The sequence below is a fragment of the Saimiri boliviensis genome, chromosome 15, assembly GCF_048565385.1.
Source record: "Saimiri boliviensis isolate mSaiBol1 chromosome 15, mSaiBol1.pri, whole genome shotgun sequence".
Lineage (NCBI taxonomy): Eukaryota > Metazoa > Chordata > Mammalia > Primates > Cebidae > Saimiri > Saimiri boliviensis.
In genome coordinates this window covers 58,331,815-58,348,015 of record NC_133463.1, presented here as the reverse complement: position 1 = coordinate 58,348,015, position 16,201 = coordinate 58,331,815, and the positions used below count along the sequence as shown (strand labels likewise).

The following is a 16,201-nucleotide window of genomic DNA, read 5'->3' as shown; positions in this document are numbered from 1 at the left end:
AAATAGATGTGTTTCCAACTGAAATGTGTAAAAAGGAGTAGAACTAGAACATGTGAAATTTCTGATTCTCATACTAGATTCTTCTATAAGACTTCCCAAAAGTGGCTGGGCACGGTGGTTCATGCCTGTAATCCAAGCACTCTGGGAGGCTGAGGCAGGTGGATGACCTGAGGTCAGGAGTTCAAGACCAGCCTGGCCAACACATCAAAACCCCATCTCTACTAAAAATACAAAAAGTAGCCAGGCGTGGTGGAGCACACCTGCAGTCCCAGCTACTTGGGTGGCTGAGGCAGGAGAATCCCCTGAACCTGGGAAGCAGAGGCTGCAGTGAGCCAAGATGGTGCCACTGCACTCCAGCCCAGGCAACAGAGCGAGATTCTACCATAAAAACAAAAGAAAATATAAATAATAAACAAATAAATAATAGGCTTTATTAATTAGAGAAGGATGCCCCCAAGTTCCTATACATTTCTCAATTATGTAAAACCTAAGATATGGCTAGCATTTTATCTCCTACTATTCTAAAATTTTAAACAAACATTTAAGTGGTATCATTCAGCTACGTAAAGCCAATCTTTGTAATTAAAATGTATATTACAGCTTAAAAAAAAAAAAACAACAAAACCCTACTAAAGTATCACTACCATATGAGCAAAGGTGTATTATTAAGTCATACACTTTTTATTAAATAACAGCCTTTTACAGGATATTTCTTTTCAAGAAAATCATACTATTTGGGCATAAGACTAATGTTTATCATAATTGTTTTAAATTAGCATTAAGCAGAGAATTTAGTTCTGCTTAATGCTAATTTAAAACAGGACCAGATTTCCTCCTCCTGCCTTAAGGTCTGGGACTTAGGCAATGAAGGACAGTGATCCCTGAGAGTGGGGGAAACAAACCGGGTGAGCCCTATTTTTATTACCCTGGCTTACTGCTTTGACTGACAGAGTTTCAAGGGTGCTGTGCAGGAAGGGGAAAACCAGGTTGAGCCAAGTGGACTCCCTGAGTTCAGGAGAAGGAGCTGAGAGTCCAAGGTGATCAAAGAGGCTAGACTTCACAGGATAGATGCCAGAGAAGAAAGAAAAATACAGAATAAGGAATCTGGAGCTGTGCAGTGTTCCCTTGAGTACTTAGTTTTGTACTGATCAGTGTATGCAGGTGAGGAAACTACCCAAGGCCGTGGAAAGAACCACCAGAAAGGGTTAAGGGGAACAATGCACAGCACTGGTACAGGGCTGGAAATAGTCTCTTCTACCAGCCAGCCTGGAAAATGTCATGATTCATGTGCACTGAATAGAGTACCTAGAAGGATCCCGCTTCAGCAAATGGGGAATAATTAGCCCTGGTCTAAACACTTTCTGGATTGGGTCTAACAAAAACTCAAAAGGTTAGAACCGTTTGCAAGTAACTTAACTGCATCCCAGAAGAAAGTTCCAGAATATAGGAACAGAAAAACGGAAAGAGGCAAAAGGACACTTTTAAGCATGGCTCTGTTGAGTATCTTGATTGTGGTGATGGTTTCACAGGTATATACAAACATTAAAACGTATTAAATTGTAAACCTTAAATATGTACCATTTATTCTATGTCAATTTCATGTAAAAACAGTTAAAAACCAGCATTAAGACTACATGTTAATAGTCTTGAATATTTAACAACTTTGATTTTGCATTTCTTTTACTATTTTTCCTGCAAAATATGCCTAAATTCTCATTTTTTCTAATCTTGTTTGACCGATCTTTATAGAAGTAAAGTCTTAAAAATGAAAAATTCTGTATCTAAGTGATTTTAATATCTGTAGTTAAAATTTCTATTATAAAATACAAAACTTCAAAAAGTACTCCTTATAATATAGGATATTTTTTAAAAGCCATTTAAGGCTGGGCATTGTGATTTACGCCTGTATGACTATGATCAGCACTTTGGGAGGCCGAGGTGGGCGGATCACCTGAGGTGAGGAGTTTAAGACCAGCCTGGCCAGATAGTGAAACCCTGTCTCTTCTAAAAATACAAAAATCATCTGGGTGTGGTGGTACGCCCCTGTAATGCCAGTTACTTGAAAGGTTGAGGCAGGAGAATCGCCTGAACCTGGTAGGTAAAAGTTGCAATGAGCTGAGATTGTGTCACTGCACTCCAGCCTGGGCAGCAGAGTGAGACTCCATCTCAAAAAAAAAAAAAAGCTATTTAAAGTCTTGCCATATAATTCAAAGCATATCTAAAATTTTAAACAAACAATATACAATATATCATACATAAAACAGACAACCAATTATGAAAACAAAAACAATGCTAAAAAGCTAAGATAAAAATAGAACACACATCTTAGTTTTTACACATTCATACAGAATGGTACTGGACACTGTAGGAAGTAGATGATCAGTAGCTATCTGCAGAAGAAATGAATACATCACAAATTTTACAGCTGGAATGAACTGAGGAGCAGGCAGTAATAATTACATCTCTTCATTTTATGTAGACAAAAACCAAAGCCCAGACTTACACTGCAAATCCTGGGACTCTTGAATATTCACATCTCTGTTTTGCCAGTCTCTTGCTCTCTGGGCACTTACTACTCAGCTGTTCAATTCCTTATTCAGATAATGTCTAACTGTGAATAAAGAGTCAAGCAGCATATCTCCCAAAAGCCATACAAAACCCTAAGTTTTCAATGATTATTGAGCAACCAGAATAAGGCTCAACAAGGCTTCTTGTGGCTTCTGGGTCACTTTAGAGTCTTATCCAGAGCACACAAAAAAAGGCTTGTAAAAAAGATCAATTTTGGCCAGGCACAGTGGTTCATTCCCGTAATCCCAATACTTTGGAAGACCAAGGTGGGTGGAGCACCTGAACCTAGGAGTTTCAGACCAGATTGGGCAACACAGCAAGATGTTGCCTCTATGAAAAGTTTTAAAAGATTACTTGGGTGTGGTGGCACGTGCCTGCTAAACGGGAAGTTGAGGTGGGAAGTCTGCTTGAGCCAGGAGTTAGAGGTTACAGGGAGCCAGGCGTCCCCAAACTAAGGCCCGCCTGCTGAGGCCATTTATCCACACTCCCCCACTCCCCCACTGCACTTCAGGAAGGGGCACCTCTTTCACTGGTGGTTAGTGAGAGGAGCACAGTATGTGGCGGCCCTCCAACGGTCTGAGGGACAGTGAAATGGCATCCTGTGTAAAAAGTTTGGGGACGCCTGCAGTGAGCTATAATCACCTCAATGCAATAGAGCCTGGCAATAGAGCGAGATCCTGTCTCAAGAAAAAAAAAAATTCTATCACAGCTTCCTTAGTGTAATATTCTATAAAGTAAAAAATATGCTTAGATTTTCAAAAAGAAAAACAAGTTATTAGTCTTCACATACTCTTCAATAGTGACAAATAGAGTCTGGTTAAATGACCAAATTTAAATAATAAAATTTCTGTAGGGGTAACAGCTGGTTGTCATGCATATTAACTACCTACTCTCAATTCCATTAATTACCATTGTTTCTTTCCTCATGATAAATAGCCTTCATTTCTGAAATCAAGGTACCTATCCAAAGTTTCTTACTAACTGTACAATCTTGGGCAAGTCACTTAACTTCTCTATGATCTTGTGTGCCTACAGAATAAAGACAATATCTGACAGGATTATGATGATAATTAATGAGATAATATATGTAAAGTGCTTAGCTCAGTGATGGCCCATAGCAAATATTTGGACAACATTACCTTCCTTCATTATCATCATCATCATCATCATCATCATCATCATCATCATCATCATTTTCTTCAATTTTATCACTCCTCCTTTCACCATTTTCCTCATATTTATACTCTGCTTTGTAGAAAGCTGCAGCTTTATCTCAGTTGTAAAGCAGAAAAGAAATCTGGATGATTATATAAGCTGTTATTTTAACTGAACATGCTTGAGTGTTTTTTTAAAAAATTCACAAAATCAGAGCTCACTAAACAAATCATATCATCCCTTAATCAATGCTAATAATTAACATTTTTGCCCTAACAAAGTTTAGAAGATTTTTAGCAAATACCAATTCAAATAATTTGTGGCCCTCACTGATGTTCTGAATAAACAATTTGGGGGCATTAAGAAATGCAACAGTTCTCAAGAACCCATGTATGATAGTAAAAAACGCCCTACTAAAAGAATACTATGAACCACAAACAATTTACTCCATTATTCAAAAGTAAATCAACTGGCCAACAACATAGATCCATTCTATTTTCTTCAATGATCATCGAATACATAAGGTTCAATCCCTGGCCTCAAAGAATTCATCTTTTAAGTGAAATGTGTGTTAAATATCATATAAATAAAATTGAGAAGGAACTATAAAGGTACAGTATTTTTTAAAATTCAGAGTGAGCATAAAAGTTACTGTGATTTTTACTGAAACAATCAAAGGGGAGGTTGCTACAGACAGCTAGACCTTGAAGGAAGACTAGAATTGGAACAATCATGCTCCTGTAAGATTTTTCCAACTAAAGTTATATACACTAGTGCCAAACAATAAATGGGACCTATATAATTTGTTTCAAACTTTTAAAGACCACGAATAAATCTTCATCCAACTGGCTACATGTCTTCTATAATCTTACACAGAATAGGGCTAGCTAACAATTTTTTCTAAAAGACATAAAACTTTTTTTTATATTTAAATGGGCTACTTGGAGAAGAGATACAACCTAGAAAAGGATTAAAGGACTAAGGCCTACCAGCAAAATACAATCTAGAACCTCCCTCCTGCCTCACTCCAGACTCAGGGACCCAAAAGGAACTGGACCATTGACCAGCAAAAGGAAAGCAGAATCCAGGTTCCCTACCTCCAAGGTTCATACCTAGAACCCTGGAAAATGTGGCATTTTAAAAGGATCTTCTGGAGCAAGATGCCCTCTCAAGGTAATTGGTCTTATGCATTTACTGTTTATGGAACAAATGTCTGACTGTGTACTGGGGTGTATTCAGCAGCACTGTTGACTGCAGTGCCCTGTGTTTACCAAAGATACTGCGCTCAAAGTGGAGGTTTTCCTCTACTCATCACTGCAATCTGAACACTGCTCCATGGTCATGCAGAGGCCTGTGTTCTGTTCCCTATAAAGGGAAATATGCTCTGAGTCTGACACCCCCCAAGGCTGTGCTTGGTACCAATTGGTACCAACCCCTGGAGGTGTCCCCAACCACTTGGGACAGAAGGTAGAATTTCAGACAGGAGCTTAATTGGATCTTCAATGACAGACTTGAAGTAACTGTGGCCCAGATGTCGGCCCTGCCCAGAATTGCCAGGAGGAGGCTTTGTGGGCACTGGAGGTAGCACAGGGCCTGCCTCCCTCCACTGAATCCAATGGGTACAAGTAGGCTGGCATATAGAGTCGGCCAGTGTGTCAAAGCCCTCTGATGCCTTTACTTTACCTTTTTTAAAGATTCCCAAATACCTCTCTGAAACGTATCAAAGGTGAACAAGTTTTACCAAAATGAACCCTTTTTCAGTTAACTACTGATTAAATGGATGTATTCTGACCCTCTCAAGTTTCTTTTCAACAGTTACAGTGGGGAACTGGTTGTGTTAACTGTGGGATTCACTGCAGCATCTTACCCGCAAGGCACAAGAAGAGGGAGAAGGCCAAAATGCAACCTGCAGAGCTGAGCTTAATTCCCCATCACAGTCTGGCCCCTGCTAAAGGAGGCCACCCTTCTCAGAGAGAGATTTAATAGGGAATTGAAGGAATAGTTAGGAGGCCAGGAAGATGTGATTGACACTGGTTTTCCAGGTGAATGAAGAAGGCTGGTGGAGGATTTGGTGCTATATCCAGTCAGGACATTTGCAAATGCAAACACATTCCCGTATGAGGCATGTTACGATTTATCAGTTTTTGTGAATATGTGTATTTTAAGCAGTAAGATTCAGCTGGTCAGACTTTTCTAGGCAGTCTCAGTGATGCATTACCTGTGCTGTGACTGTTCTGAAGACAGAGTGGCTCTAACCACTGTGAGAAGCCTGAATAAAAATCAGCCCCACTTCCCTCACCAAAAAAAAAAAAAAGCATTTTAACCCTTGACACAGAGGAAATTACATCTAATTCATAAATAAAGCTTCAAATACTATATATTGCAATAGGCAGAGTTCACAATTCAGGACAAAATCTCATCTTTCTGAAGTAGGAAATCAACTAGAAGACAATAATTACTCTGCTTTCTGAAAAGTATTTATTCAACAAGTATTCACTGAAAGCCCACCAAATGCTGGGTACTGTTCCACTCAATAGATGTAATATTTTTCCCTTAAGGAAGACCGAAAGTATGAAATATCAATCATTAAAAAAAAAAAAAGAGTTAAAACTGGTACTGGAGTAATACAAATAGTAAAAGCTGATAATAGCCCAATCCCCTCCAATTCCACGTTAGTTTTAGATTCCCATAATCTCTAGCCTAAGACAGAACAGCCTCCAAATTACATATCCCTTCACGTCTCCTCCGAAATATATCCTATATCGATGACAAGTTATCTCTGAAAATAATTGATGGTATTTACCTAATCAAACTTTGACTTCGTTCTCCATTCTCTAAGAATAAAAATTAAAAATTTTAAGTATAATATACCAAGCTGTTCACAAATATAGATCTTCTTTTTGTACTTCTAGCTACTCTGTACAATGAATCAACTCAGAGGTATAAAATATTGTTTTCCTCAGAGGTAAATCAGTGCAGGAGGAGGATAACTAGACAGAGCACCAGAACCTTGCCTCTCTTTATCAGAGGAGAAACAAAATTTGAAAAAAGTGTAAAAAACAGCTTGGAAAGAAAAATACAAATGGCTATTTAAACATATTAAAAGAAGTTCAGCAGTACTTACAATGCAAATTATAACAAAATAACATTTTTAACCAATGAGACTGGCAACTAGTCAGAAAAAAAAGCTGGCAATATACCATGTGGCAGAATATGGGGAAAGTGGCACTCTCATAAACCATAGAAAGTGGGTACAGATGAATAAAAAGCCTTTTTAAAAGGAAATTTGGTAATATCAATCAAAATTTAAAATGCAAGGACATCCTGAACCAGATATTTCACTTCTAAAGATTCATCCCATAAATGACATCCACTGAAAAACTGTTTCTGAGAGAAACATCGGAATCAACCTAAAGGTTCACCAAGGAGACTTTGTTAAAGTAACTTTTTCATGAAGACAAGGGACTATATATCCATGCACTGCAATACTGTATAGCTAGTCAACAGGATAATGTAAAGGATGTGCTGACATGGCAAGATCTTTAAAATATATTGTTACACAGAGCATACCACATTTGCATTTCTAACCATTATCCCCAACAGAGGAATACATACACATACACACACACACACACACACACACACACACACACTCTCTCTCTCTCTCTCTCTCTCTCTCTCTCTCTCTCTATTTGTGCATGAAAAAACTCCAAAGATCACATAGAAAAGTCATTAATAGTGCTTGCCTAAGGGAAGGAGGACCTGAGCCTGAGCCAGGAGGTAAGGGAACAGACTTATTTTTTAACCATATATATTTTATATTGTCTGCAATTTTTAATATGAGTAAAAGTTTATCAATAGAGTATTCAGAACTTTAAAAAAGACAGATGGGGAGAAGGTATGCCATTTCATCACTCTCTCAAATAAAACATTTTTAAAATTCCATTCTAATTATATTATTCTTTCTTTCATAAGCAGGCCTTGTAGTTTAATAATGCTAAGGCTTATTCATGCATTCACTTGGGATACAATGTCTTTGTTTCATTTAAGTCACACTCATCCTTTAAGGCCTTCCAGACTCAAAACTCATGCAACAAGTCACCAAAGAAAGAGAATTTAATAAAATAGTTTCAAAGTCTACAGCATGTTCATCACATCATGCTACCACACTAAAAGCATAGAAAAGGCAAGATGCTATCTAATTCATCCTGTGTTCCCACTACCAAGCACACTGCAAACACTCAACAAATGTTCTCTGAAAGAATAATGAGTGCATGTGTGTAGGAAGCAGAGCAGCTTAAAGCTTCAATGAACAATTTTATTTCTATACTGGATATCCAGAAACACAGAGGCGTAAGACAAATAAAAAGGTCACGTGATCACTTTTTGACAATGCAGAGAACAACAGTAAACGTCTGAACTACAGCTATGCATTAGAATTAAACTGGACTTTCCTACCTTTGAGATATTAAAGTTGCTTTGGAAAGAGAAACGATGATGTCTTCTACACAGTAACTTTAACTGTTGCATATTAGTGAAGCCTACTAATAGACTTTATTAGTTCTAGGTCTTTTATGGCTTTGTTTTCTCCTTCAATGTCTAGCACAGTGCTTTCTAAGGATACAGGGACAGAAACAGAATTTCTACTCTTAAAGCAACTCTTTGATGGTTCGTGACAGGCATTCAATAAATGTTTACAGAAGGAAAGAAGAGACTGAGAAAAGATTAGATAATGTTTGATAAAAGAATAATACATTTAGCAAAGCTGAATTAAGTCACCTCGCTCTCAAATGTTTACCTAACCACTAAGGGACCTAGTTACTACAATATGAGTATCCCTTATCCAAAACACTTGAAACTAGAAGTGTTTCACATTTCAGATATTTTCAGATTTTGGAATATTTCTGTATGTATGACATATCACAGCAAAAAGGATCCAACCCTAAACACAAAATTGGTTTATGTTTCCTACACACCTAATATACATAGCCTGAAGGTTCATAACACTTTTATACAATGTTAAATAGTTTTGGGCAGAAAATAGTATTTTCATTGAGTTTTGACTGTGACTCATCACAAGAGATGAGGGATGGCCTGTGATATTATTTCATTCTTCAAGAAGAGTTGAATTTTAGAACATTTTGGATTATAAATTTTCAGGTGAAGGATGTTCAACTTGTACCACTTCACACATATTCTATGAGGGGAACCATTTGGCTTTCTCTTTTAGCCAGTTTTAAAAGCCACAAAAAGCCATAAAATACGAAAGGTACTACAAAGACAGAGCTACATAATAACTACATATTATCTTACATTCTAAAGTAGTGAAATAACTTATTAAAGAATCCCAATTTAAACTGAGACAGAAATAAAATATTATACTCCTAACTCCAAAATTGACTTAAATTATACTGATTTTTAACCTGGTATAAGAAAAATAAAATTCAGAAACCGTTCAGAAACTTGATTTCATTTTTTTCAGTCTATGGCTAAGTGAAAAATCAGTATATCTGTAATCAGGATGAAGTCTTATAATTAAAGAAATAAATGAGAAAATTTTCAGAAAAATAAATGAGTGCTTTTTATAAGAAACTGTTGAACTAAGACAGATGGTAAGCTATTAAAATTGTTAGATTAGGAAATTATTCAAAAACTTTCCAATTTGAACTCTTTTTATTGTCAGTATCTACATAAGCTTACAAAAGCTATCATTTTTTTTTTTTTTACTACAGATTGGTTTGCAGCTGTTAAAACCTTTCCTTCGACTTTCTATATTCTGAGAATCTTCACAAAATAATTAAAGTTCTTAACTATCTACAACAAAACACACACACACATTCCCTCTCCCCTTTCCCCTCCCCCCTTCCCCTCCCCATCTCTCTCTCTCTCTCTCTCTCTCTCTCTCTCTCTCTCTCTCTCTCTCTCTCTCTTTCTCTCTCTCCCTCCCTCCCTCCCTCTCTCCCTTCCTCCCTCTCACTCATATAGTGGTTTGGCTGTGTCACCACTCAAAACTCATCTTGAATTTTAACTCCCACAGCTCCCATGCATCAATAGAAGAACCCCAGTGGGAGGTGACTGAATTATGGGGGCATGTCTTTCCAGCACTGTTCTCATGATAGTGAACGAGTCTCACAAGATCTGATAGTTTTAAAACACGAGTTTCTCTGTACAAGCTCTCTTTGCCTGCTGTCATCCATGTAAGATGTGACTTGCTCCTCCTTGCCTTCTGCCATGATTTTGAGGCCTCTCCAGCCATGTGAAACTGTTTAAGTCTAATAAACCTTTCTCTTTTGTGAATTGTCCAGTCTTGGGTATGTCTTTATCAGTAGCATGTATACAGACTAACACAGTAAACTGATACCAGTAGAGTGAGGAGTTGCTAAAATGATAGCTGAAAATTTGGAAGCAACTTTGGAACTGGATACCTGCAGAGGGTGGAACAGTTTGGAGGGCTCAGAAGAAGATGGGAAAATGTGAGAAAATTTATAATTCCCTTAAGACTTGTTTATGGCTTTGCCCAAAATGTCAATAATGATATGGACAATGAAATCCAGGCTGAGGTGGTCTCAGACGGAGATGAGGAATTTGCTGGAAACTGGAGCAAAAGTGACTCTTGCTATGTCTTATCAAAGAGACTGGTGGCATTTTGCCCCTGCCCTACAGACTTGTGGAACTTTGAACTTGAGAGAGATACTTTAGGGTATCTGCTAAAAGAAATTTCTAAGAAGCAAAGCATTCAAGAGGTGACTTGGGTGCTGTTAACGGCTTTCAGTTTTAAAAGGGAAGCAGAGAATAAAAGTTCAGCAAATTTGCAGCCTGATAATGCAACAGAAATGGAAATCTGACAAAGGACTTATATCCAGAATCTACAAAGAACTAAAACAGATTTACAAGAAAACAACAAACCCATTCAAAAGTGGGCAAAGGGTATGAACAGATACTTTTCAAAAGAAGACATATATGAGGCCAACAAACATATGAAAAAACGCTCATCATCACTGGTCATTAGAGGAATGCAAATCAAAACTACATTGAGATACCATCTCACACCAGTTAGAATGGCGATCACTAAAAAATCTGGAGACAACAGATGCTGGAGAGGATGTGGAGAAATAGGAACACTTTTACACTGTTGGTGGGAGTGTAAATTAGTTCAACCTTTGTGGAAGACAGTGTGGCAATTCCTCAAGGACCTAGAAATAGAAATTCCATTTGACCCAGCAATCCCATTACTGAGTATACATCCAAAGGATTATAAATCATTCTATTATAAAGACACACGCATACATATATTCACTGTAGCACTGTTTACAATAGCAAAGACCTGGAACCAACCCAAATGCCCATCTATGATAGACTGGACAGGGAAAATGTGGCACATATACACCATGGAATACTATGCAGGTATAATAAATGATGAGTTCGTGTCCTTTGTAGTGACATGGATGAACCTGGAAACCATTATTCTCAGCAAACTGACACAAGAACAGAAAATCAAACACCACATGTTCTCATTCATAGGGAGGTGTTGAACAATGAGAACATATGGAAACAGGGAGGGGAGCATCACACACTGAGGTCTGCTGGTGAAGGGACTAGGGGAGGGACAGTGGGGGGTAGGGAGTTGGGGAGGGATAACATGGGGAGAAATGCCAGATATAGGTGATGGGGATGGAGGCAGCAAACTACATTGCCATGTATGTACCTATGCAACAATCCTGCACATTCTTCCTATGTACCCCGGAACCTAAAGTACAATAAAATATGTGTGTGTGTGTGTGTGTGTGTGTATATACACACACACACACACACACACACACACACATTATATATATGAAGAAAAGAAAATCCCATTTTCTGAGGAGAAATTCAAGCCAGCTGTAGAAATCTGCATAGGGAACAAGGAGCCAATTGTTAATTCCACAGACAACAGAGGAAATGGCTCCAGGGCATGTCAAAGGTATTCATGGCAGCCCCTCCCATCACACACCTAGAGCCTAACAGGAAAAGGTGGTTTTATGGGCCAGACCCAAGGTCCCATGCTACATGTAACCTAGGGACTTGGTGCCTAGCATACCAGCCACTCCAGTTGTGGCTGAAAAGAGATAACATAGAGCTCGAGCCTAGCTTCAGAGGATGCAAGCCCAAGCCTTGGCAGCTTCCACATGGTTTGAGCCTGTGAGTGCACAGAAGTCAAGAATTCAGGTTTGGGAACCTCCACCTAGATTTGAAAGGATGTATGGAAATGCCTGGATGTCCAGGCAGAAGTTTGCTGCAGGGGCAGGGCTCTCATGGAGAACCTCTGCTAGGGCAGTGTGGAAGTGAAATGTGGCGTAGGAGCCCCCACACAGAGTCCCTACCCAGGGAATGCCTAGTGGAGCTGTATAGAGGGCCACCATCCTCCAGATTCCAGAATGGTATCTCCACCAACAGTTTACACCGTACACCTGGAAAAGCTACAGACACTCATGACCTGCCCAGGAAAGCAGCTGGGAGGGAAGACGTACCCTGCAAAGCCACAGGGATGGAGCTGTTCAAGACCATGGGAACCCACCTCTTGCATCAGCATTACCTGAGTATGAGACATGGCGTCAAAGGAGATCATTTTGGAGCTTTAAGATTGACTGCCCTGCTGGATTGCAGACTTGCATGGGGCCCATAGCCCCTTTGTTGTGGCTAATTTCTCCCGTTTGGAATAGCGGTATTTACCCAATGCCTGTACCCCCACTGTATCTAGGAAGTAGCTAACATGACTTTGATTTTACAGGCTCATAAGTGGAGGACACTTGCCTTGTCTCAGATAAAATGCTGGACTGTGGACTTCTGAGTTAATGCTGAAATTAGTTAAGGCTCTGTCGGACTGTTGGGAAGGCATGATTGTTTTTGAATTTGTGAAAATATGAGATTTGGGAGGGGCCTGGGGAAGAATAATATGGTTTAGTTATATCCCCACCCAAATCTCATCTTGAATTGTAACTCTACAGTTCGCACATGCTGTGGGAGGAACCCAGTGAGAGGTGACTGAATTATGGGGGTGGGTGTTTCCTATACTGTTCTTGTGATAGTGAGTGAGTTTCATGAGAGCTGATGGTTTTAAAAATGGGAGTTTCCCTGCACAAGCTTCCTTTGCCTGCTGCCATCCACAGAAGATGTGACTTGTTCTTCCTTGCCTTTTGCTGTGATTGTGAGGTCTCCCCAACCATATGCAACTGTAAATCCAATAAACACTTTTCTTTTGTAAATTGCCCAGTCTCAGGTATGTCTTTATAAGCAACATGAAAACTGACTAATATATATATATATACACACACACACACACACACACACACACACACACACCCACAACCCCTCTAGGAAGTTTTCATAGAAAATCTCCCTGGGGTGGGAAAGGATTAAAAGTAAGCAACTATCATTTAAGGAACATACCAACTACTATAATACGTAAGTATTATTACAGAATATCAATTATGATCAATGCCTGAGATAAATGTGCTCTAGGAACTACAGACATCAAGTTACTGTTGTTCAATTACCAAGCATTTTACATCTTAAAATCTACAGTCAGATATTATGTAAGATTTTTTAAATGTCTATTTTAAAAGAAATACTTGCCAAGTAATAAAACTCTTCATGTATATTTATTGTGTTAATATAACAATTTCTTCCTCTATAGAAAAAAAAAAAGAACTCAACCTGGTTTTTGTTTAAAAAATTTAAAAATATTTTCTTTCAGCAGGCATATGTGTGCATGGAAATACTGACACAAAACATTAAAATGACTAATGCTAGCCCCCTTTTCTAATAAGATATCTTCTAGAAGTCAAATTTTATTGGAGAGTCTTAAAATCTATTTAAAATAAAATGTGGCTCATCAGGAAACACTAAAATGACTAAAGTCTCTCTGTAACTTTTTAGTTGAAAGGTTAAGCCTGAGGGAAGCTATTATGGCAATAAACCACAGTGCTCTCAGCATTAAAAACAGAATTCACCAGGATATTTTTCAAACAAATATACTACTATATAGGTATCTTTAGAACAAATATTCTCTCCAATAAACTAAAATACTTTTTCAAAATTATGGTAAATTAAAGGGGTATATATTTCTTCTTACTCATGTATAAGGCAGAAAAAAGCAAAAACAAAACAAAATGCCTTCATTAATTCCATATACTAATTACTGAAATGGCTTCTTTTATTTTACATTAAGACAACTAAAAAGTAACTGCACAAACAACTTAGTTTTTCATAAACTTCAAAATATTTTATGCAAACACATAGTCTACTCTTTCCAAATCTCAGCTAGTCCCCTTTTCTAATAAGATATCTTATAGAAGTCAAATTTTATTGGAGAGTCTTAAATCTATTTTAAATAAAATGTGGCCCATCGTGAACTATTTAAAATTTAAAATAAAAATATTTTAATCAAAAATTAAAAATATAAAACTTGGTTTCTTATGTATCTTTTCATTATTTCCTCAATGAATTAATTTTACCTTTTAAATTAAACTTTAGATTTTTTTCAAGACAATCTGCCAACTTACAGTGTTAGTTGGATCTTCTTGTAAAATCCTATCATACAGCTGTATAGCATCATCATATCTATTTAAAAAAGAAAAAGAAACATCTACAATTATTACCTTAAAAATATGGTGACAAATAGTAAATATAGAAAAAAATTAAAGTGGCTTTAATCTTTTAATTTAAATGCATTTATAATTGTTATCAAAGTCTTCCCATCTTCATAGAACGCTAAATGTTTACTAAAGTCTTACTTTGTCAAGTAAGGCAAATCCTGTATATAGTACTTACAGAAAATTTCCTTAAAAAAAAAATTAATTCGTTTTGTCCAAAGTACAAAAGTAAAAACTAGTCACACAAGTTGAAGAGACAGAACAAGCATCAGAACCAGATGCACACATAGCAGAAGTATTGTCATAAACAGACTAGAAATTTAAAAGATGGTTATGTATTTTCATGGGAAAATAAACAAGATGTAAAAACAGGTGGGTAATGTAAACAGAGAGATGGAAACTCTAAAAAAAAAATCAAAATAAAATACTGGAAATCAAAACAATGTAAAAGAAATGATGAATGCCTTTGTTGGGCTTGGGTTTATTAGTAGATTGGACATAACCCAAAAGAGTTAGGAGGTTGAAGAATTGTCAATAAAAATTTTCGGAACTGAAATAAAAAGAGAAAAGCAACTAAATAATAGAACACAATATCCAAGAAGTGTGTACAATTACAAAAGATGTAACATATATGTAATGGGAATACTAGAAGGAAAAAAGAAATATTGGAAACGTTTGAAGTATTAATGGTTAAAAATTTGCCTAAACTTGTAATAGACAAAACTACAGATCAAGTAAGCTCTAAAAACATCAAGCAGAATAAACACCAAAAAATCTATACTTATGTATATCATATTCAAACTACAGAAAATCAAAAACAAAGAGAAAATTTTAAGAGATGCCAGCAGAAAAAAACACATTACTTATACAGGTACAAGGATAAGAACTGTATCAGACTTCTCTTCAGAAACCAGGTCAACAAGAAAAGAGTAGGGAAATATTTAAAGTGTTTGGAGAGAGAAGCAACTTAAAAATCTGTATCCTGAGAAACTGTCCATTAAATGTGAAAGAGAAATATACTCCAGACAAACAAAAATTAAAGCAATTTGCTGTTAGCAGACCTGCCCTGCAAGAAATGTTAAAAGCTGCTCTTCATATAAAAGGAAAATGATATTGGTCAGAACCTTTGACCTTCCTTTCCATAAAGGAAGGAAAAGCATTAGAAAATGTATAAAGGTAAAATAAAATTTTTATTTTTCTAATTCTTATTGATCAGATAACAGTTTGCTCAAAATAGTAATAGCAACAATGCATTTGGTGATTATGGTTTATGAATAAGTGAAATGAATGAAAGCAGTGTTACAAATGACGAAAGAGAGGAATTAAAAATACTCTGTTGTAAGGTATTTGCCCTGCCTGTCAATCAGTATAGTATTACTTGAAAGCTGATGTAGACAGTTGTAAATATATATTGCAATCTCTCAGACAGCTATTTAAAAATTTAAAAAGAAGTATAACTGATATACTGAGAGGCGGAAAAAATCGTATAAATTCTCAATTAAATCAGAGAAGGCAGAAAACAGAAATGACAAAAGAAAAAAATAACAAGAGCAATCAATAGAAAATAGTTATGAATATGGCAGATATTAAAACAACTATATTAATAACTTTAAATGTAAATAGTGTAAGTATACCAATAAAAAGAGACTATCAAAGTGGATTTACAAACATGACCCAACTAAATGCCGTCTACACAAAACCCTCTAAATACAAAGATATAATAGAATAAAAGTAAAGGGAAGGAGAAAGGTATGCCCTAATACTAATCAAAAGAAAGCTCAGGAGCTACATTTAAGCTGACTTCAGAGCAAGAAAAATTAGTAGGGATAAAGAGGGGCATTACATAA

General features: G+C 36.9%; 1 protein-coding gene across 2 annotated transcripts in view; it reads right to left on the bottom strand.

Annotated features, from left to right (window-relative positions):
• Window positions 1–16,201, bottom strand: part of EMC2 (ER membrane protein complex subunit 2) — a 60,850-nt gene that overhangs the window by 21,291 nt on the left and 23,358 nt on the right. For both annotated transcript variants that reach the window (XM_003938589.4, XM_074387053.1), the window contains one exon: window positions 14,265–14,322. In XM_003938589.4, coding sequence (XP_003938638.1) covers window positions 14,265–14,322 — 58 coding nt within the window. The remainder of the gene's footprint in view (window positions 1–14,264; window positions 14,323–16,201) is intronic.